Source organism: Pipistrellus kuhlii, unplaced genomic scaffold, assembly GCF_014108245.1.
Source record: "Pipistrellus kuhlii isolate mPipKuh1 unplaced genomic scaffold, mPipKuh1.p scaffold_m20_p_7, whole genome shotgun sequence".
Classification (NCBI taxonomy): Eukaryota; Metazoa; Chordata; class Mammalia; order Chiroptera; family Vespertilionidae; genus Pipistrellus; species Pipistrellus kuhlii.
The window spans coordinates 22,538,198-22,561,526 of NW_023425573.1; the positions used below are offsets into that span (position 1 = coordinate 22,538,198).

At 43.2% G+C, this 23,329-nt stretch overlaps 1 protein-coding gene across 3 annotated transcripts in view; it reads right to left on the reverse strand.

The window, feature by feature from the left end:
• COL4A4 (collagen type IV alpha 4 chain) overlaps positions 1 to 23,329 on the reverse strand; it is a 106,978-nt gene that overhangs the window by 4,220 nt on the left and 79,429 nt on the right. For 2 of the 3 annotated variants that reach the window (XM_036422016.2, XM_045575352.1), the window contains 10 exons: positions 21,293 to 21,400; positions 20,559 to 20,666; positions 14,599 to 14,670; positions 13,331 to 13,459; positions 13,116 to 13,229; positions 11,795 to 11,950; positions 10,925 to 11,032; positions 9,571 to 9,579; positions 6,616 to 6,741; positions 1,687 to 1,803 (listed from right to left, as the gene is read on the reverse strand). In XM_036422016.2, the coding sequence (XP_036277909.1) occupies positions 1,687 to 1,803; positions 6,616 to 6,741; positions 9,571 to 9,579; positions 10,925 to 11,032; positions 11,795 to 11,950; positions 13,116 to 13,229; positions 13,331 to 13,459; positions 14,599 to 14,670; positions 20,559 to 20,666; positions 21,293 to 21,400 (1,047 nt within the window). The remainder of the gene's footprint in view (positions 1 to 1,686; positions 1,804 to 6,615; positions 6,742 to 9,570; positions 9,580 to 10,924; positions 11,033 to 11,794; positions 11,951 to 13,115; positions 13,230 to 13,330; positions 13,460 to 14,598; positions 14,671 to 20,558; positions 20,667 to 21,292; positions 21,401 to 23,329) is intronic. The other variant, XM_045575351.1, reaches the window with a different exon arrangement.

Consider the following 23,329-nt stretch of genomic DNA (forward strand, 5'->3'; position numbering starts at 1 on the left):
GGGCCCACTGCTCCCTCACACCCCTGCGATCGGTACACACCGCTCACTCTGCAAGTGTGTGTGTTTTCCAAACAACCTACAAGCATTGGGCTGTGTTAGCATAAAAACAAAACAGACAGAACCCCCTGTGCTTACACTCTTCCTGGAGACATGACAAACAATACTCACAATAACGAGGTAAAGTGTGAAATACGTTAAAAAGTGATGGGCACTGAGAGAAAGAACTAGAACAGGATGATGGCACACCTACATGTGATCTTCCAGTCGTTCCAGCCTGGACTGGGCACTTGCCGGGCCAAAAAGGTGGTTCTCAAAGTTGGTCTCCCTGGCTTGCTCTTGCAGTCTCTCTCTAGAGGGGCCTGCACCTTCTCCCTTTAGGCATGTGTGCCTCTTTGCTTTCTCCTAAGCCCCTAGGGCCTTCTTTTGCCTCTTTAACTTGTTTCCTATGCCCAAGCAGCCCAGCTGGCTCACTTTCTCCACTGCTCACATTCTGTGACTTTCTAAATATACTTTTGCTTGTATGGTGGTGGCCGGGAGGGGGGTTAGGTCTTTCCCAACTTCCAGAACCCGTCTCATGGTTCTGGCATATTATCAGTCTCATTCTAAGAAGGAGCCGTAAGTTGGACTTTTGATCTTTTTATAAAGGGAGATGTGGGGGGAAGGCCTAGTTCCAAAATTCTCAGTGGCAGGTGGGAAATAATGAGGCCTGCAGCACGTGAGCAGGGCCTGTCCCCTCTGGCACACCTCAGGGACTGACCGACCGAAGAGGCCTATGGCAATTTCTAATTGCCAAGAGCAAAAGGTGAAGCTTGACATTACAACCAAATGGTTGTCTTTTTTAACTTGCTTTTGGAAGACCCTCTGTCTCTCTGAACCATTTGCACTGCACACGCAAGTTTGCAAAGTCGTAGCTATGGACTGGATCAGGCCTGCTCCCGGGTGTTGTTTGGCCAACCAGGGTTTCTAAGATGAGGTCTTGGGCTTGAAAAGCAGTGTGTAGGGGGCAGGGGGCTGCATGTCCACGTGGCAACCACAGGCCCAGGCTGCGCTGCGGCTTCAGGCGGGGCTCCTTCTGGTGGCAGAGCCTGCCCCGCCCTCCTCACCCCTCTGGTCTCTAGGTCCCTGGAGCCTAGCATTTATCCAGGCACATTGTATTTCACATTTCTGTCCTGAGGCGTCTTCTCCCTCCCCTCACACAATGCCCACTCCCAAACATTTTCCTTAGGAAGGAGCTGGGCATGCTACATACATTTATCGAGGGCTGTACAGTCAGATGAAGTGAACTCAGAAAACCAGAGGCCAGGTAAATCGAGGGTGAGAACCATCCATCATCCCAGGATTCTCAGCACAGCCTCTCAAAGGTGGTCACATGGCAGGTGCCAGGCTTACCTTGGCACATGGGGCCTCTGAGATGGCTGAGCCCTTTGTGATAAGGACCAATGCTTTGGGAAAAGACTGGACTGGAGACAGGGCCTTGACTCCTCTGGAGGGTGGGTGAGAGTCAGAATGTGGGGGTACCTCCGAGTTTGTTCTTGCTGTTTTCATCTCCCTGGCACCTGGTGAGTTGGCATCTTAGGCCAATGCTTTTCACAGATCAGCTTGAACAGCTGCCCAAGAGCTGGGGATCTCGGGCCCAGTTCTCAGATCTGCTTGTCAGAAGGAAGATGAGAAACTGAAACTCTTTACCTGGTGCTCCAGGGCAGCCGGCTTCTCCCGGGTCCCCTCTGTGTCCCGGAGGCCCAGGTGGCCCTGGGATGCCATCCTCGCCCCTCCTGCCATCCAGCCCAGGCTCTCCTTTGCACCCTGCACAAAGTCCACAATGGCAGTGTGAGAACCATGTGACACCTGCTGGCTGCAGCCTCACTGTGCATACACAGCTTCCACCTGAACTGCCCAGCGCATTTCACCTGCCAGTGAATACTGTCTCCACTTGGCACTGGGGTGACTGAGGCTCTGAAAGGCCAATCAACTTGCTAATCAAGGCCCAAGAGCCAATAACGGGCAGAGGCAGGATCTGCGGCCAGAACAGGGCGGTGTTGAGAATTTTCACATGTTCTTCACATTCTTATATATCTGACCTTTTACTTATTTTATTTTTTTACATTAAACCTGTATGGGTTTCACCATTAAATATTATCTTAATACTGCTGAAACCGGTTTGTCTCAGTGGATAGAGCATCGGCCTGCCGACTGAAAGGTCCCGGGTTCGATTCCGGTCAAGAGCATGTACCTTGGTTGTGGGCACATCCCCAGTAGGGGGTGTACAAGAGGCAGCTGATCGATGATTCTCTCTCATTGATGTTTCTAACTCTCTATCCTCTCTGAAAAAAACAATAAAATGTATTTTAAAAAATTAAAATAAAAAGCACCAAATTAAAAATATATTATCTTAATACTGATTTTTTTTAAAAGCCTGGATGAATGAATGAATGAAATTTAATAAGATTCAGTTAGAGGTCAAGTTAAATTTGGAGCCAGATAAGAAGAGCAATTTTTTTGCATAGTTATTTTTGTTTGGTTGTTTTTTTTTTAGTATTTATAAAGTGCTAAGTACCACAACAATCCTGTTGGGTGGATGATCTAATTCAGCCTTGACAGCAGCCATGTGCTCAGGTCCTCATATGTGCCAGGCTACCAGTGGGGAGACTGAGGCTCAGACCTGCTGCAGAGCCAGTCACATGTGAATGGGAAAAGGGGCCCAGGTTGGCTGAGTCCAGAGGCTGTACCATCAGCCACCTGCTTCAGGACAAGGCGCAGAGCTCAGGTGTGCTCCTTGGTGGACGTATGATGAGGGACTTGGCACAGTCACATTGGTATTCGAAGGGTTCTTTAAGTGTTTGCTTGCTTACTTTGGGCCAAGACATCAATTCTTTGCCACAATGTCCTTTGCTCGGAGTAGCAGACATGGTCCTTGCTGTGAAGCAGTGTATTGCCAATAGCCCTAGTTCCCCAATTTACTAGCCCTCTCAAGGCTTCCAGTCTCTAGTTATTATTCTCCCTCTTTTACTCTCCCTCTCATTTCCTCTGAACCTCTCCCTCCCTCTTTTTTCTTATCCCTCCCTCTCTCCTTCTCTGTCCTCTCTCTCTGCCACAAATCAGCTATCTTCAAAGAACATATCTATTATCAGGGGGTGGGGGGGGAGGAAGGGGAACACAGGGCCCTAATCCTAACACTAACCTTAACCCTATTGAACTCAGAACATCCTTTCTCTCTCCACTCAACGAGATGATTCCAACAAGTGACCACTGTGCTCTCTGGAAGGGGCTGCCCACATGCTGATAAGACAAGCCAGCGACCAGGCTGCTCATGGAAGAGATCAAGGGTGTCTCCCCTGAGGTGTCGAGTGAATGAGATCTCTGTGGATCTGGGAGAAGAGTTCTCTCACCAGATGTTATCATGTAGCTTTGCTCCCATTAGGGAAGACAGAGTACTAGTCAGGTGGGTGACATTTCCGAAGACAGGAAGGAAGACTTTTGCTAGCTCGAGTTGTGTGCCCAGAGCTTTCTACTACCTGGACTTACTCTCTACCTGGAACTTGCTTTAAAAAATAAAATGACATCTAAGAGCCCTCCAGTGTTCGATGATTACCTCCGCTGAGAGGGTCACATGTGACTTGAAGAGAAACACACCTCAACAGGATGTGGGCACGTCCATTAGGCAGTAACAGTTCGGACCACAATGGAAACCGCCTTGTATTTGTCACCGGGAGCCTCAGCCTTTGAAGCATCAGAGACGTGTGAAAAGAAAAGTACTAGACTTTCCGTGGTGGAGGCCCCTTAACACACCGAGTGATACTTGGTGTGGCTGTGACCCACGCTCACCAGGGTGAGAAAGAGCAGGTGGGTTTTTTTCTATGTAGATCTCAGCTGCAACGCCTGGTTATGTGCCTGGTTTCATCGGCTCAGCAATGAGAAACATTTTAAGGGAAACAGGAGAAAATAACAATGTCATTTTAAGCAGAGGTGGGACTTCCTAGTAGCAGCTGAGGTGGGACTTCCTAGTGGCAGCTGATCCTTCACAGCCAACCTTGGGGGGTGGGGGGAGCAGTGTTTGCTGCCCCTCCCACTTGCAGATAACCCAGGTCAGTCAGTGCTGAGCCATTTCAGACCCTCAGAATAGACTCCTCACTTTTTAGCAACTGGACAGTGTGGCCAACGGATCCAGGGTGGTCAGCAGGAAGAAGAAGAGGGGACCAAGGAAAAGAGGGGTCCTTTATAATAGGGGCCAGGAGCACCCATCAAAGAAGGGGAGCCCAGAAGAAAGCATGGTTTGAAAGAGGGTACACAGGAGGAAGCTGAGCTATGGAGTGGGGCAGCCCTGACTTAACATAATCACATTCTGTGGCACAGCTGTGGCTGAGGGTATTCCCATGGCCAGCAGGCAGGGTCGGTGGCATCAATAAGGGGAGGGCACAGGAAGCCAGAGAAGGACCTCCGTGGTCACCTGCGGCCGGATAAGCCCATCTGACCCCACGTCGGGGGGAATTGGAGATGACAGGTGGGCACACCTGGGCCCAGAGGCTGTCGGGCTCTGTCAGGAGCGCACTATGAAACGAGAAACTCACATGTGCCCAAGATCGCTACTATGTTAAAAGTGTACAGACTTTGCCCAGATGACTTTTTTCTTCTCGGTTGCTTTCCTTGGTTATTTTCCAAAGCCACCAGGAAGCAATGGGTCTCAACCTTGGCTGCCTGCCCCAGCCATCTGAGGAGCTTTCTTAAAACCCTGACACTGGGGCTCTGCTTTCCTCTGCATTTTATTGCTCTGGGATGAGGCCCAGACATCAGCCTTTCGCAAGCCCTGTAGGTGACTTTAACCTACAGCTAGGACTGAGGCACAGGGAAGGTGTCACTCTTAACTGAACTTTAAGGGCAGCATTCATATAATATAGTTAGGGTTTCTCAAACTTGAACAAACTTGCAATATTTTGGAGATCTTGTTAAATTGCAGATTCTAATTCAGTAGGTCTGGGGTGTGACTGTACTTTGGGTGGGAAGGATGGGGCTGGCTCTTTGTTACCAGGTTATTAGGCCGACCTGCCCCCATTTGTGCTCCTGTGTCTCCCTGTTGGACAATTCTGGTTCTTCTAAGCTCAATCTTTCCTCCAAGGCTCCGCTCCAATGCTACCCCTTGCTGGGATCTTAGCAGTCCTATAATACAATCTCCACACAGGATTCACCACTCCTGGTCTCATTCTCATAAATGCTTTTCCTTGAAACTCCTTTAAAATGCAAATTATTATCTCTCCTTATTGAGCATGACTTATGCTCTTCTGGCCATGTCTGCCATGAGGCTGTGAGACCCCAGGGCAGGGGCAGGAAAGAACATCTTACCCACATCTGTACTGCTACTACTTTCTGAAGAGAAAGAGTCTGGAAGCATTTTGTGAACTGAATTTGCAGAGCCCCATTATAGGCTATAGCTTCTGCTTGGAAGCTATTTTGTAAAGTTTGGGGGCAGCTCTCATTTCTGCAAATATATATACAACAAGGCAGCTTAGTTTTAAAAGCAGTTTGAGAGGCGAGTTACCCCGCCTGACTAAGAGCTTTGTCCATGCGCTGAGGGTCAAAACTAAGAGGAGAAGTGATTGCCAATTCCCAGGGCTTGTGGGCTTTCAGAGAAAGTGGCTCCAGTGAACAGCAGTTAACTTAGTGCACAAAAGCAGATACAGAGCAGCAAGTACAAACAACAGCCCCTTTGCCCCAACCCCCCAACTTTTAGGAAGGCTCTAAAGTAGACATCACCCAAGAACTATTCAGACTTCAGTGGAGGGGCATCTCAGGGTCCTCCACCACCTGGGAGAAAAGCAGGTGGTGTAAAATTCCTACTCCCAATTCCTTCGGTCCTAAAACAAAAAAGAACTAAAACAATAGCAGGGTGGCTGGGAAGATGAGATTGTAATGGCCTTGTGTCTCTTAGGACCATTTGCACACAGGTTTCTAGAACCAAGGGGCACTGTTAATTGGTCTGAAACCGGAAGACCAGCCCCGACTTCCTAATCGCTTTGTAGGTTACCCAAGTAGGTGGAGATATGAGAAGAGAAGATAAATTATTTGGAGCACACTTTTCAAAGGGATGGTTTAGTTTAAATCCTTAAATAAGGATCCGCTACCTGACAAGGACTGAGCAATGCTCAGATTAAATAAACAATGCAGTCATTGCCGTAATTAGAGTGAACCTCCCTCATCTCTCCCTCTTGCTCCTCCAAGGATACACCTCCTTCTCCCTGCTTGTATGCTGTTTCTGCTCTAGGGGACCCAAATTAAGTTGTTCTTCATTGAAAAAATCAAGTCAACAGCTATTAATGACATTGCACAGAGCATCTACTCTGTTGTACTAAGAAGTTTCAAAACCTCATGTCCACAAGCTGCTCAAATATAGAAGACTTAAGTAAAATTTCAACATAAAAATGGAAGGACCAAGATGACCCAATTAGTATATAATTAAACCTTTGGATAAATGTAGAAAAAATATATATATACAAGGGAAGAACATTTTAATTACTGCATCTGCACTAGTTGTTTAGGCTCAAAAAACAAACAAACAAAAACACTGAGTTTCCACGTCAGCAGTATGTATATACCAATAATGAACCATCAGTGTCAGGCTCCTACCTGCTCCCGGAGGGCCTCTCTTTCCGGGGGGCCCCATGGCTCCTTCTGGTCCTCTTGGGCCTGGTACCCCAGGAAGCCCCGGGATTCGGGGGCAGGCATCCAAATCTGCAGGTGGCCCCGGTTCGCCTGAAATTGGAATTGCCAATAATAATAGTTATGAACAAGCCCCTTCTGCCATCTCAAGTTAGAAGGGCTTCTGACCCTGCACCTTGTTGAAACTGTTTGATAGCCCTTGTAACCTTCAGAAAGCATTTTGTCAAATTACTGACTGACTGAATAATTAAGTGAATGGGATCTCCTTTAGGAAGCAAAAAAAAAAAAAAAAAAGTATGAAATAATGAAGGTTGGTTGAATCAGCAATAATTTGGTGCACTTCACAGGATTTCCAATGTTTGGGCCACTTTTTACTGGGGACCCAGCCACAGGTGGTGTTGGGAGAGGTATTGGTGTATTCCTAATGCTCAGCTTAACATCTGTCTTCATCACTCTACATTGCAGCCAGGTGTGGTTCCATAGTATCTGCTACTCAGAGAGAGAAAACTTTGGGATTAATATAGGTACCAAAGCATGATTTTTAACTTTGAGTTCACACTGTAATTACCTAGGGCAGTTATAAAATACTGATGCCTGTATCCTGCCACAGAAATTCTGGTTGAATTGGTACAGGATGTGGCCTGGGCAGTGCCCACAAGCTTGGTTGTCTGATAAACCCTGCTGGGGAGTTTTTAAAAATTCTAGGTGCTGGGACCCACCTAGAATTATTTTTTTAATTAATTTTATTATTAATTAAGGTATCACATATTTGCCCTCAACCCCCCATTAGAACCCTCCACTCCCACCTCCACTTATGTCCCCACCCCACCCCTATTGTCCTTGACCACTGGTTAGGCTCATATGTGTGCACATAAGTCATTTCCACCTAGAATTATTAAACAAGAATTTCGGGGGGGGGGGGGGGGGGGGGGTGGCTCGGGCCCAGGCACCAATTTTTCTCCAGATGATTCCAGTGTGGGCCAGGACTGAGAAGCACCAGTGCAAAGCTGCAGTTCTGAGTTTAGCACATTTGGATCATCTGGCAAGACTGTTAAGAGTTCAGAATATTGAGCCAGCAGGACTGGGCATGCCCAACCTCTGCATGTCTAACGTGTTCCCATGAGGCCAATGGTGCCCACCTGGGCTCTCATTTTGAGAACCACTGCTCTAGAGGTTTGAAATGTCTCTCTTCTTGGTTACATTCACATCTTTAAGGAATTTTTTCCCTAAAGTTTCATTCAGTCCCTCTGCAAACAGTCCACAAAGAAGAAGAAATAATAACCCTAAGCAATAATAGTAATAGCTAACATGTACTGAAGGCCCTGTGCCCAGTGCTTCACAATTGCTTGCTCCCAGCCCGTGTGTATGTGCTGCTGTTACTAGGGGGTCACTGGAAGAAAGCTCAGGCTCAGCTAAATGGTGGACCGGTCTGAGATAGCACGTGGCAGGGTCTAGATTAGAATCCAATATGTTCTGACTCCAAACCTGTGTTCTTCCCGGCCACACCATAGTGCCTTCGGAGCTTTTAACATCTGTATGGTAAATGCCAAGAAATGCAGCATATTTTAACACCTGTTTACAGGTTGTCTTAAAATTTATACAAATGGGCAAAATAGTTTTAAGAACAGCAATGATAAAGCAGCAAGAAAAACCAAGAACATGCCACAATCACATTGTTTGAGTCTACACCATGGTGACTGTGCCTGTGCATATCGAATTTGAACCCTATAAGGACATTGGAATTTAGCTTCTTTTGAATACTGTATGAAACCACAGCAACGATGAGCTGGGTGCATTTTTACTGTACGGAAAGCTTGATGTAAAACTTGTCTCTTGCATTGGGAGCTACTTGAGACAAATGCCAGTGACTATGTCCTGAGTTCCCTGAGTCATCCTGTCGCTCACCAGCAGTGAAGGAGTGGAGGCAGCAGGGAAGGGAAGTGAGTGTGGGGATGCATTTGGCTGGACCTTCAGATTTAGGATTTTGATGTTTCTTCAAATGAGCTGATACATACGGTCACAGAGATACAGTAAAAGGGTTGAAGTGAAAACTCAGTAAATATACAACTGTCATTTTTAAATATAGACATTTATAAATTAAAAAAATAAATTAAATAAAATATAGACATTTATAAGAGCAGGATTTTTTTAAAATTATGATTTTGCTTTTCTTTTTTTCTTCTTTTTTTAATATACCATAAGCTGAAAGAAAGAGGCCAAGACATCTCTTTTAAGCACCCTGGTGATGATATAGGGCATCTGTATCCAGGGCAACTTTCAAGGGGTTAATACCAGGTGCCAGGAAGGAAGAAATGCAAGCGTTCACAGCTTTGCTTTCCTTCTTTTGAGAAACTCCATTCTCTTTGAAAATGCCAAGCATAAAATTATACGTTGCTTTTGCATTGTGGGGGGTTAAAATGAACACTCAGTTTACATGAATAATAGCATTTTTCACTTGAACACACAAAGAAATTTGCTCCTTGAAATGGGCTTCCGGTGCCCCAGGAAAGGCTTGTTGAAGCCGCTTACTGGGTGTTAAGGACCCATCTTTTCATGCCTCTGATACCACTTATTTTAGGGGTGTTCCAGGCATTTACACTGTGGGTTTATAAAAGAAGTTTCTGTTGGTGGGTACCTTGGCATCTGACAGAGAAAGTCATATATTCTGGGCCTGATTTGAAACTATGGAAGCTGAGTTTGCACAGTCCCTGACAACCTGCAATGAGGCTCAGCATAGGACAGTCTAATACGGGGTTACTATATCTGTAACGAGCAAGCAAAGGCATTACAACCAATATAATTACAGGACCCCACATATATAAATGTAACAAGTTGTACTCCCAAATGCAGTGAAAAATGGAAGTAGAGAGGTAGCTGAAAATAAGAGTTAGAGGAAATTATTCATTTTATAGCAACGCTTACCTCTGTCACCTGGAGAGATCCAAAGGCAAAAACGAGGCCGCACAATGATTTTCATGTGGTAGAAAGAGATTTTAAATCATGAATTAGGACAATCATGAAATAGATTGTTGAGAACATAAATATTAAATTGAAGACAGCATCGAAAGCAAGCAGCATGACATTAAAAAGTCCACATAGTGTGTCCTGGTCGAGTGGCTCAGTTGGTTGGAGCATCGGTCCCATACACCAAAAGGTTGCAGGCTGGATTCCCAGTCAGGGCACATACCTAGGTTGTGGGTTCGACCTCTGGTTAGGGCATGTATGGGAAGCAACCAATCGATGTTTCCCTCTCTCCCTCTCCTTTTTTCTCTTTCTAAAATCAGAATATATATATATTATTTATATATATATTTATATATATATATATTTATATATTATATAAATCAGAATATATATATATATCCCAGAGTGTTACTGACAAGAACAGCTATGACTTAGTAATGGAGCTTTCATATCTAGAAAAATCTGAAATGAAGCTCTTCTGCACCACATAAAATTTGAGTTGTTTTTTTTTTAAATATGCCCCAATTTAATGTAAATAAAAATTCTGCCTATTTGAAGGCTTCTAAAAAATTCCATATTAATTTGCCAAGTTTTATACTTTGTGTAAACAAAGGAAGTATGAGATGAATCAGAGTATTAGCTCTCTGTCATGCTCAACTATGATCCACTATGGAGCAGTGCAGTTTATTTATTCTTTGGACTAGGGTGCTAATTTAGGAGATAGCCAGATATTCTGAACTGATGCCACATTACCATAATATTGATGTAAGATCTTGAGAGATATTACTTCTGCCCATCTCAAATACTCACATCTGTTTGCCCTTTCAACAATCCGTTAGTTTATTTTGACACTCGGATGAAAACATGTGGTCTATGGGATTTAAATTAAATAGCCTTTCAACTTCATAGGCATTAATGCACTTTACAGAAAACATTAAATAAAGCATCTAGCAAAACCAATGGGAAGTCAGAGATAGGAACTGATTATGCCATCCTCACAGAACAATAATCAACTCAGTCTTTGACTCCTGGGTGAGACAACACAGATTGATTCATCGTCGAGATAGTAGGTGTAAAATCCACCTCTAGTGTTCAAACTTTCCCATTTTAATAGTACATATTAGTTCACCAAACAGGAGACTTTGCAGTGCAGCCTGAAGTAAATGCAACCTTTATTTCAAAAGGACAGAACTCAGAAGAACGTGCTGCCTTCAGAAGACTTGCTTCTGAAAGAGGACTGTGAGAGGAAGTGTTCCTGCGAAGCGCCCTGTGCGGGCTGCTGGGTGGAGAGGAGGAGGCATCAGGAGCTCACCTGCAGGCCCAGGGGGCCCTTGTCTACCCGGAGGGCCAGGTACACCCTTCTCTCCAGGTGACCCTGGCAGTCCATGTGGCCCCTGTGGCCCCGGGAACCCCATTGGTCCTAAAAGGAACATATAAAAACAAGGGCAGTGGAACAGATCAATACCAGTTGGTGACAGTTTGATGGACAGGATTCAGAAGTTCACACCAACAAAATGCTAGGTAAAGTTGGCTCCGGGTCGAGAGCAGTCTCTCACTTTCTTCTGTGAAGCTGAGAACTGCCTATGTGGGAAGGAAATCCCAGAATCCATCAAAGGGGCTCAGGAAAATGGTCCCATGACCAAGACAAAACTAAATGAGAGCAAGAAGCCCTGCGATCCTGAACTTCCTCTGGAGACAGTCAAAGAACTGCAGTGAAGGAAAATTAGGGAAGATGCTGCGCTACCTGGAGAACCAACTCCAGATCTAAGTCCCCACCACTCTCCGTCTCACTCTCCGTTTCCCCCCCCGGCCAGCCGTTCGGTGCCTGGCATGAGCTGTCTCCACTCCTCCTCCCGCCCACGAAGTCCTGCTGGTCCTGCATGGTGCAAATCAAGGTCACCTCCGCCTACGTCATTTAATTACACAGCGTTATATTTCTGTTGTTCGGTTCTGGTCTAAGAGGTTACCAAGTATGCTTTTATGATGAACTTGCATTTTTCATCTTACTTGTCTGATAGTTACCAGAACTTGAGGACTCTTTGGAAAGGCAGGACATTTGGGCAATACAGCCACTGACTCAACAGAAAATAAGAATTAGGTCATGGTGGTCCAGCACTCCAAACCCTCAGGACAAGAGAGCAGAAGCCTTCACCTCTACTTAAGGAACAACTTGCGTTCATACCTTTCTGGCCATCATTCCCATCACATCCTGGGAGGCCTTTGGGTCCTGGAGGGCCGGGCGGGCCGCAGGGACCAGGAGGGCCTGGCAGACCACAGTCTCCTGGATCCCCGTGCAGAAGGTCAATGCTCCCAGGGGGCCCTGGAGGCCCGGGGGGTCCTGGCCACAGGGAGGAGGCAAAAGGTTCTTTCAGTCAAAGACAAACCTGTGTGCCAGCTGCCTGGGAGCTTCCTCAGGGGAGTAATTTAATGGTTTGCAAGCAAGGGATGGAGGGAATTAGAAAAACGAGAAAATCAATAGTGTCAGAAGTGAAACAGAGAGTAGGTCTCGTGGAGCTTGAGAAATGGTGTAAGTGGTTTGTCAGTGGCCGTTGGACAAAATGAACCCAAGCAAAGCCTTCCTTTTCTTCAGAGCCATTCCTTTTGTTTGCATTACTATCCCATTGTTTTAATAAGGTAGAGGATAGGTGGATGGATGGATAGATAGATAGATAGATAGATAGATAGATAGATAGATTCATAGATGAATAAATGATACACTTATGAAAAAATTTGGTTGATGTGAAAGAAATGTTCACTCAGTTATAATCACATTTGAAAAAAAATATGTACACATAGGAATTGAGCCCAAATTTTATTCTACTAAAACTATGCTGTTTTAAGCAGCTTTATTTTTGCAGTAAAGTAGAATTATATAATACTGTAATCCCACCTTTACTAAAATGTTTAGCACTTAAAGATGGTTTGTGTCTCTCTTTGATAGGGAGAAATGTGATAATCTGAATTTAGCAAAACACTGCATTGAGCCACACTCTTCCCCCATTCCCTACCCAGCTCTGGTCCAACCCTTAAATATTGCCTTGCTGGTTTGTCCCTGGGAAGTGAAGGGAGAAGCAAAATGGACTTTTGGCAGCATAGGGAGAGCTCTGTCTCTGTGTGTACACCAGGCCTGGGTCCTGTCACTCTGGGCCAGTGGCAGAGGGTTAGGGGGCAGGTGCAGACACCCACAGGCAGGATGAGATCCCTGCCCCGCTACAGACTCACACACAACATCGGCTGGTGATGGGAAAGGCTTGCTCTGACTCAGATTTTTGTACTCACAGAGAGGTGGTCTGATAGGGTGACATAGAAGAGTGAGGGGCCTGGGCTCTCCTGGGCCTGGGCCTGCCAGCCCATCACTGCCCACAACCCCACCTTTCCATCTGCCCAAATAATGGGGCTGCTGAGGGGCTTCTCCTCTGCCATTCTCTGGTCCTCCCTCCCTACAGAACTGGCAGCATCTCAGGAAAGGGGCATCACCAACCTTGGCCAGGATTTTCCCATACCTCTTGGGCCATTGGGGCCAGGAGGTCCTTGATCTCCAGGCTGACCAGGGTCAGGCAAATAACCCTTAGGAGGTCCTCCTGTGGCACCTGCAGGACCAGGTGGTCCAGGTCTCCCTGAGGATGGACATGACCAGATGTGAACCTCATTACATTTGGAGATTTTGATTTCAGTATGGAGAGTTGGGTGGAGGGGGGACAAGCATTCTGCTTCTTACCTGGAGGGCCTGGGGGACCTTTTTCTCCACAAAGGCCTGGAGGAGAAGTTCCTGGGTTCCCGGGGTCACCTCTCTCTCCTTTTAGCCCAGGCATTCCCATCGGGCCAGGTGGGCCCATTTCATTCAAACCTTAATGTAGAAGACAATTTTAGCACTGTATCTCCTCCCTGTTTGTCCCAGTGGTAAGTGTGTGACCCGGAAGCAGCTGGTTCTGCTAAGACCAACCTCAGCTTCAATGGTGACCCAAATGGCTGCATACGTTTCCCAGGTGACCACTTACTCTCTTAAAACCCATCACACTGGTCAACCATAGGCTTGATCTACTTTGTAATTATTTTCCATATTTAAAAAAAAAACAACCCAGTGACAATACCATCTGTCAAAGCTCTACAATGGAAAGAGTAAAAACAAATGAGATCCAACAATGAGCAATTATGAATAAACTGGTTTGAAATTGAAGGTGGAAACTGACATGTATTAATATATAGAATTATTGTAAACTTTCACATTGAAAAGACAGAGCATCATTGGTTGTTTGGAGGGAACACACATTTTATCAGACTATTTAGAACGGCTACCAAATGAATCCTACGTGGCCCAAATTTTACTTTGTGGCCTTCTGAACTGTATGAAGATTCAACAGACTTAAATCTAGCAGCACAGCAATTCAACTCTTTTCCCTCACATCTGTGTGTCTGACTCAAGCCACCTTGTTTGATGGTGAGCTATTTTTCTGAGAAAGTCATGCAACAAATATGCATTATATCAAAATACCGGAACAAACTAAAATGCAGTTGTCGATAATTATCTATTTGTTATGTCCAAAGTAACAGTAATTTGTTCAGGTAATTTGTTTTAGCCGCAGGCTGTGTGAGAGATGCTAAAAGTGCTAATTAGACCCACATGGTTGTACTTGGCAATACTACACCTAAAACAAAAACAAGACAAAAAGAAATCCGGGGTATTTATTTGTTCTTCATAACATTGTGAAATCTTGCCCCACCTAAGCAATTACCCAGTGTATTTTAGTAGAGATCATCCCAAGCAACATCAACAAAAGGCACTGTTACCAACCATCCCTTCTTACTTTGGGTTTTCTCAAGGGTCCTTTTTATATAAGTTATCTTCAGCACTAAAACGAGTCCCATCATTGTGTCTCTGTGCTCAGCCAGTTTCCTGTTTCACAGCCCACATTGTGAGAAGTGAGGAAATACCTACCAGAGGTCCACTGATTGCAGGTAAGTCTCTCACGGAGGGTTTCCTCTTACCTGAAGCTCCTTTGGTTCCTTTCTGACCCTTTAAACCATGCAAGCCGTTCAGGCCAGGTAACCCGGAGGGACCTGCAACACATCACAGGCCTATGACCCTCGGGAAGAGACCAGCCCTTGAACTTCACTGCCATGGTTTCCAGGCACCGTTCAGAGGGGGGCCTGCTGATGAAGATGGACAGATTCTCGAGGTGGGAACCATGAGATCTCACAGTCTACATGCCATTATCAGGGCTGTATCCATGCCAGTAGTTATTCTTTAACATTCATTTGATGAACATTTTCTGCCAAGACTGCTTAACACACCAATTTCTTTGGTTTTAAAGTACTACTGTGAGTTGATGACCATCATCTTTCTGTCTGACCAAATACAGTCTACAGTTACTACAATAGATCGTGGTGTAGTCAGTGACTTTCAATTTCATGACAATAAAATCATCTTAGATGAGGAAAGAGATTGGGTGGGAGTAAACCCAGGCCTCCTCCTCTAAGGTTCAGGATCTTTCCACCTCACCAGAGTCTCATATATATATATATGAAACATCAATGATAAAAATCATTGGTTGGCTGCCTTCTGCACACCTCCCACTGAGAACTGAGCCCTGAAACCCAGGCATATGTCCTTGACAAGAATGGAACTTGGGATCCTTCAGTCCGCAGGCCAATGCTCTATCCACTGAGTCAAACTGGCTCAGTCAGCCAGGGTCTTTAAATTCTAATTTCTGCAGGATCTGGTTAGATAGATGTTTTAAGACAGTAAGGACAGGTGGGGCCTGTGGCATACTGGGGAATATATGTCCTCTCTAATTTTTTTAAATAACTGTGCTGCTCAGAAAGATCAGGCCTGAAAGTCAAGTTTGGCTGCAGCTTTTTCTTTGCAACCACTTGTTTCAAAGAGAATCATTCTGACGCATCTTTTTGGAAACAAAATGCATTTCAAGATGACCACTGAAACTTCATGCTCTACATTTACTAGTAGATGGGATCTCCTTGACACCTTCATTTTCTTTCAGAATCTTCTATCGGACATCAGTGTAGTTCTCTATGGAGACATCTGCTGACCTGGCTTTACTTAAGTTGTCACTATGTATTTATCAATATATAGGTATATAAACTACGTATTTAAAATATGTTTATATTATGTAGTATAGTATATTACAGTATGCAAATATATAGATTTATAGGAAGGCGATAGAGGAAATGAAAGAAGGAAGAGAAGAAGGAAAGAAAGTAGCCAATATGTACAGAACATTCCAGGTACTGAGCCCTCTGCCATGTGCTTCACACACATCTTGCTCTGATGTTTAATTTGGGAAAGAATCTTCTCCTCAACCCCTGGCCATGCCTGGTAACCTTCCTCCTTCATTAATGGTTCTTCCAATCAGTAGCTGCCCATTCTTATCCAAGGCGGTAAGCCCCTTAGTGCACAGCCAGCCATTCACTCAGCTTATGGTCATATCCCTTGGATTTGTGATAATAACAGCCTCAGCCTACAGGACTGACACACGGAAAGTGCTCGTCCCTACACCAGGACACCCACAGAGAACCTCTCGATGACCTATGGCAGGCTCACGCTGTACAACAATCAGGTCTGGATAACTGGTTTATTTGGTGTAAATTAACTGAACGTAAGAGCAGACCTTATTGATCTTTCTATGTACATACTTGGCATATCTCCTGACACACAGTAAATGTTCAATGAATGTTCATTGAATGAGTGAGTAAGCCAATGAATGAATGAGACAATGTGGAATGTGGAGGGGGAAGGATTGAACAGGTGGGAAAAAAAGCTTTAAAAAGAAAAGGACTACCATTTCTATTGCATGTCTCATCTTTCTGTGATAGATCTGTAGTAAGATTTGGGGAAGTTAGAGGTATCCATTTGTATATAAATAATTCAAATGCTAACTATTATCTATTCATAAAAGCAAGTCCTCTGTGGAGTTATTAAAAGGTAGAAGTTACTTTATTTATTGTCAGCACTTAAAACAGACAGTTATTCTATTTTTAAGTTTAAACTTTAGGATGGGGGAAGGTAAAGGAAAGATAAATGGTGAAGAAAGGAGACTTGACTTGGGGTGGTAAACACAATACAATATACAGATGATGTATTGTAGAATTGTATGCATGAAACCTATATAAGTTTTATTAACCAATGTTATCCCAATAAATATAATAAAATAAATTTTAGATTGGTACAAATAAGCTATAATCTCTTGCACCCTCCAAAAAAAATTTGGGAATACACCCTTGCTTTCCTTAAAGATCTTATTTCCTTATACTTTTAACAGTTCTGGTTTAGTTTATTTTCCAATCATCTTTCCTATTAATGAGCCAATGTTCCAAGTTTGTACCAAAAGAACACACAGACCTTCCTCATCTGCCAAATCTAGATATTTATTGCAATCTGTCTGAAATGATAATAAATTTTAAATTTACTTTGCTATTTCCATGTGTTTTGATCTCCCAATTAAGCCACCAAGATTGATGGGTGGGGAGAGCTGGCTGCGGGTGGAATGCCCAGCTTCTGCCAACTCTCCATTGTCACATCAACACATCCAGATCCTGGCCTGTCACAATACCAGGCCCTTGCCATTGGTGAACTGTCCGACCCTTGTCTGACCCAATGTTATCTTTCTAAATTGAATGCAGCTACATGTGGATAGGGTTTTAAGGGCAATTTTTCCTTTTTATTAAAAGCTTTATATCAATCTCATCTCTAAATCAGAAAGTTGTTCATGCATAAGATATATACAGTACAGATGAGAGTCAATTAGGCTAACAAAGCACTTTCCTTGGTAATGAGGACTTTTTTTAAAATATATTTTTATTGGCATTTTACAGAGAGGAAGAGAGAGGGATAGAGAGTTAGAAACATGCTCGCAACCAAGGTACATGCCCTTGACCGGAATCGAACCCGGGACCTTTCAGTCCGCAGGCCGACGCTCTATCCACTGAGCCAAACCGATTTCGGCGTAATGAGGACTTTTATTCACCTCTGTGGACAGCGTCTTGCTAACCACCATCACTTAAGGCTGCATCTCCCTGCACTTGCAGGTTGGGCTCTCCCTCCAGTCCAAGGCTCTAACCTTGACTCCAGTCTCCACCATAATCGTCATCCCAGCCTCCAAGTCAACCAGCGTTGTCACTGAATTTCCTCTCTTAGGCTTTCTTCTGTCCTAGAGGCAAAAACACTATCCTATCTCCAAGAACCTTTACACGGGTTTATACTTTTAATAGGGAACCTATTTGTTGGGGACTTTCCTAGTTCTAACACAGGAAGTTCCATAGCCTGACATCCCGCATCCGCCCCTCCCCACCTTGATCCCAGGCAAAAAAGGGCAGCTGGTCACCCTAATGTTAAAGCTGTTGGGAAAAAGAGACCTTCATAGCTATAAATAACAGTTGAGCAGAGTTGAAAACTTATCAAAACAGATTCTGAAATACGATTTCATTTTTTTCCAAAATTCAGAAAATAGATTAGTTCCTACTAAAGGAATGCACAGGGCATAAGACATGGTCTCTTAACCCATGGAGCATCAGTCCCCAAATGTGCTTAGTGGCAAGTGCTGGATGGGACAATGAGGAGTCAGAGAGAAACATCCCTAACTTGACAGAACAGGCATCCACCCCTAGAACTGTAAGTGCTGTGTGTGTGTGTGTGTGTGTGTGTGTGTGTGTGTGTGTGTGTGTTGGGGGGAGAGAAGGGAGGGGGTGGGCAGGAGGAGAATACTGTAGTTGTAAAAAAAAAAAAAAAAAAAAAAAAAAAAAAGGAGAGAGAATGTTACTTGGCTGATAAAAGACACTCCAAGGTATTTTATTTGTTATGAAATATTTTACTTGCCACCAACCAAATTAGTCGTTGTCATGCAATGAAGTTGTCTTTCGGTCCCCATTATGCCAATCCTCTTTCAACGCCCAACTGGAAACAGAGTGTCTTCCTTGTAGAGGATGTGTGCACTTGGAAATTTAAGTCTAGGAACCAAGCCATTTTCAGCATATGTTTAAGTTAAAGTTTAAATCTGACTGAACACAAGCAGGACTCAGAATCCATATGGCCCATTCTAGCAGAGCAAACAACTTCGAGTTCAGCAGCTGGTTTATTCAAACAAGAAAATCGGGCCCCTTGACTTATCTACCGCACACTTCAAATATTTAGTTTCTCAGTTCAAAGTGTTTCTGCTGGAGTGTGGTTCATTTTTATACCAGCATGATAAAAAGCAACAATGGATTTAGATGGTCGTTTTTCTAATTTTTAGGAATCTGTTCCACTGTTTTGTTTCTTTTAAAGACTGGCTGTGCAATGGGCAGTTCACAGTGAAACAGTGCCACCACGTGGTCGGGAGGCACACTGCAGTATCCTTTTGCACACTGAATACTTGGGTGGATATATTTATTTCCTCACTTTCTCTTCTTAACAAACTCATTTTTCAAAGCACAGAATTATGACATGATTAGAAATTACCTTCAAATAATTTTTATTCTATCAAATTCATTAGCTATTAGGTTTTAAAATAACATATACTGAACTTATGTAATAAATGTAAACTAATTCAAGAGAAGGAAGAATCAATAATAGTAGATTGAGCCTTGTCATTTTAATCAGACTGGGTGGATATTGTTATGGCACCAAGACACTTGAAAATCCTTACTATTTTACTGAACTGGGAGGATAGAAAGAAGTGGAGATACAGTACAAATGGTTAATCATGGAAAAAGTGGGAGGGAAAAGAAGGAGGCAGAGAAAGATGGGTTATAGAAATCTATCAAGTAAGGCTTGAACATCTGTTGATTAAGGTGAAAACCCTCATCTTCATAGCTACTAGCTCAGATGTTCCTTCTTCTATTATCCATTCCTTCACTTATTAATTTATTCATAAATTTAAAAATACACTAACCAACCAACAGGCTTATTGGGTATCTACTGAGTGCCAAGCATATAAAAATAGTCCTTGCTTTTTAAAAAATCACTTGGTGAGAAAAACTTCTAAAGAAATGTTATACAATATAAGTATTATTAGGCTAGTGGTACACACAAAGTACCAAGAAAAATATTTTATCTAAAATGAAAGCAATGAACTAAAGAGGAGTAAGTACCACATATGAATGGGAAAAGGCATGGAGATTTGTTAAAAATCAATTGTATAGCCCTAACCGGTTTGGCTCAGTGGATAGAGCGTCGGCCTGCAGACTCAAGGGTCCCAGGTTCAATTCCGGTCAAGGGCATGTACCTTGGTTTCGGGCACATCTCCAGTGGGGGGTGAGCAGGAGGCAGCTAATCGATGTTTCTCTTTCATCAATGTTTCTAACTCTCTCTCTTCCTATCTATAAAAAAAATCAATAAAATACATATTTTAAAAAATAAATTGTATAATTCTATGACATTATTTTATATTAGCCAGGCCTATATTATAACCCCTCTTTAAAGACCAAAAAATTCAACCAGGAACAAATGTTTCTTCATCAACAAAGGTAATGAATTCTAGTTCCACCATAGCATCTTATTTTTTCCCTCTCCCTTTCACTTATCACAACTGGTAAATACGTATTTATTTACACATACGTAGTTAATATGTGTCTCTCTTCCTAAACTGTGAGCTTCATAAAGGAAGCTTCATGTCTATTTTCTTCAAAACTCTGTACTGAGTATCTGGAATCCAGGACATAGTATGAGCTTAACTATCTGGGGAGAGAATAAATGAATGGGGCAGAACATTATGGAAAACATTGGGAGAAATTTGAAAAATTAGATGGTATCACCATCATGTTGATAGGAGGCAGGTCCGGAGGCTAGATGGGCACTGCCTGGAGCCAAGTGAGAAAGAACAGGGAGGGGCTGATGACATTGGTGGGGAAGGGCTATGACCAGGAGCAATGTCACTCAGTGCTGGAAAGGCACTGTGCATTTGCCTTCATGGGCCTGGATTTTTCTGATAGGCCAGGATTCCTCTCTGACTTACCTTTTATTCCTGGAAGACCTGGTATCCCTGGATACCCCATGAGGCCTCTTGGTCCCGGATCCCCTGTTTCTCCTGGATGTCCCACTGGCCCAGGCATCCCTTTATCACCTGAGGAATACAGGGAGGTTTTGCAGACACCCAGATGGCACATGTGTTACATTCACTGGGAAGGTCATCTATGTTCGTATTATGTGAGATACTTGAACCAGGAACACTGTTTTATTACTTTTTCTTCCTAGGTCTCCTGACGCTAGGGAAAAAAATACACTTAAGCTCAGAAGGGGAAAAATACCATTTTGAGCAATTAAAGTTGCCAATTATGATTTCTACTCTCACTTTATTCTGAATCGTCAGGAAGAGGAGCCATTACAATGCTGTCCTGTATGTGTGATATTTACCTTAAGTCTTAAGGAGGGAAAAAAAAAAGCCAGCATTTTCAATGGCAGGTAAATTAGGAAGGGCAGAAAGGAGCGTCATCCCTTTGTGCCTGGCGCCCTGTTAGGCCCTTTATAGGTGTTGACTAATTTTACTCCTAGACCACCCAGGGAGTGAGGACTAGCTCCAACTGAGAAGGAAGGGAGGAATGGGAAAGTTTGAGTGACTAGTTCAAAGTTACAGGTCTGGGAGGTGGCAGAACCAGAGCTCAACCCAGGTCTGAGTGAAGGCTCGTCCTTTCTGATGCAACACGAGATAGAAACGTGTCTGGGAAGGTTCCAGGCTTCTTCCCAAGGTACCTGGACACCCTGATGGTCCGGGGAGGCCGGGCGGTCCTGGTCTTCCTGGTGGTCCTCTGGGCCCTTGAACACCAGTCAAGCCTTTCTCTCCGGGAGCTCCCGAAGGCCCTAAACAAAGAAAGATTAAAAAAAAAAAACCTGAGAGGTTGTAGATGCTCTTCAAGACGGTGAATCTATAAAACCTCCAACTCAGCCTTTGTTATTCTTTTCTAGTCTTACTTTCTTTTATATTAACAGTTTTTCTACTGAGAAGGTAACATTAAAGAAAATTAAAACAAAACAACTATAATCCCACCACCTTCAACAATTTTTATATGTATACGAAGTGCAAATAATACCCACAATTTTATATTCTGATTTTTTTTTTAATTGGCATTGAATCTTAAGCAATTTTCCAAGTTTGTCATCATTTTCCTAATTATTGTTTTCAAGTGACTGGCTCATAGCTTACTGAGTTCACCTAAATTTAATTAATTGATGCAAATGTTTCCTACTTTTGGCCACTGAAGTTTTTTCTCCTTGCTATCATGCATAATGATTTTTATACATCTTTAATACATTTTTCTACTATTACATTATTTCCTTAGAAAAGTTCCTAGGAGTAGAATTTCTAGGTAACATAACATTTTGGGTCTTTTTACTCATTTTAAAATGCTGAGATCTTTTAAAGTAAATCACAGACATCATGGAATTCCATCCCTAAATATTTCAGGAGGTATGTCTGAAAAATAACATTTTCTTACATGGGCAAAATAACATTGTCACAGCCAAGGAAATTAATAGCAGTCCTTAATATAATGTAATACTCATTCCATACTTGAATTCCCCCAACTGTCCCCTTAATGTCTTCACAGCTGGTTTGTCCATACCCGGTTCCATTCCAGAAGCACACATGGCATCTGGTGGATATATCTCTTACATTTAAAAAAAAAAATCTACTACAGTCCCTTTCTCAGGACAGTGACTTGAAAAGAACAGTTCAGTTGTTCTCTAGGCTTCTAGCACAGACCATTCAGCATTTGGTTCTTGATAGAAGTTGCCAAATGGTTTGGACAAGTGCTGCACCAACCCACTTCACCCTGCAGACCCACCCACACTCGTCCTTGCATGTCCAAGAGCTGGGCAGGCACTCACCAAGGCCTTTGTAGGCTGTTGGTTTATTTTCTTGTTAGTTTAGTAAGGAAGAAATAATACTCCAGACTTACATTAAGTTACACTTCTTCAATTACTAGAGAAGATGACCATTTCCCTGTATGTTTATTTCCAATGTGTGATTTTAATACAACCCATATTCATAGGATAAACTAACAGTGTGTGCTAAAACAATAACTGGTTGTATCCACAAATAAAATATAGGGCTCTGTACTGACAAACCCATGGTAAGGGCATAGCCATTATTTGTTATAACTCACACGAAACAAGACTATCTTAGTTGATACCTGTTCCCAGACCAATTTAAGACATTGAGCCTCTCTCTGCTGTTTTATTTACCCTGAAAACATTCCTGGAGTGAAGATAAGGCAGCAGTATTCTCATCTCCACATGAGAAAACTGTAGTGAAAGGCTTGCCTCCCCATCACAGCTGAAGTATGAACAAAACTTTTGAGTTTATTGCTACTGTGTTTTCTCTCTGAATTGAAGGGGCGGTGGAATTGGACCGAGTACAATCCTACATAATCCCTGAGACAGCAGAAGCTCAATAGCATCTTGCTAGGCTCATTCAAATTCAATGCAAGTCTTTCCAGTCAATGGAAATCACATATGTAGGTGATAAATAACATAAGAGAACTTCAAACTCTGAGCTGGTAAATAACATAAGATGTCATTTAAAAATGTTTAACCTAAAGCTATGGTATACAGGATAAGGAACAATTTAAATGGTGCTAACCACAGGAGACCAGGGACATTGTGCCAAGGCAAATTTTGTTGAAAAGGCCTAAGTATAAAAGAACTCAGGTTTATGATTTTAAAATTAAAATATTAGGTAATATAAAAGAGCTCTGAATTTTATTACTTTCAGTTTATAAAATTTTACTA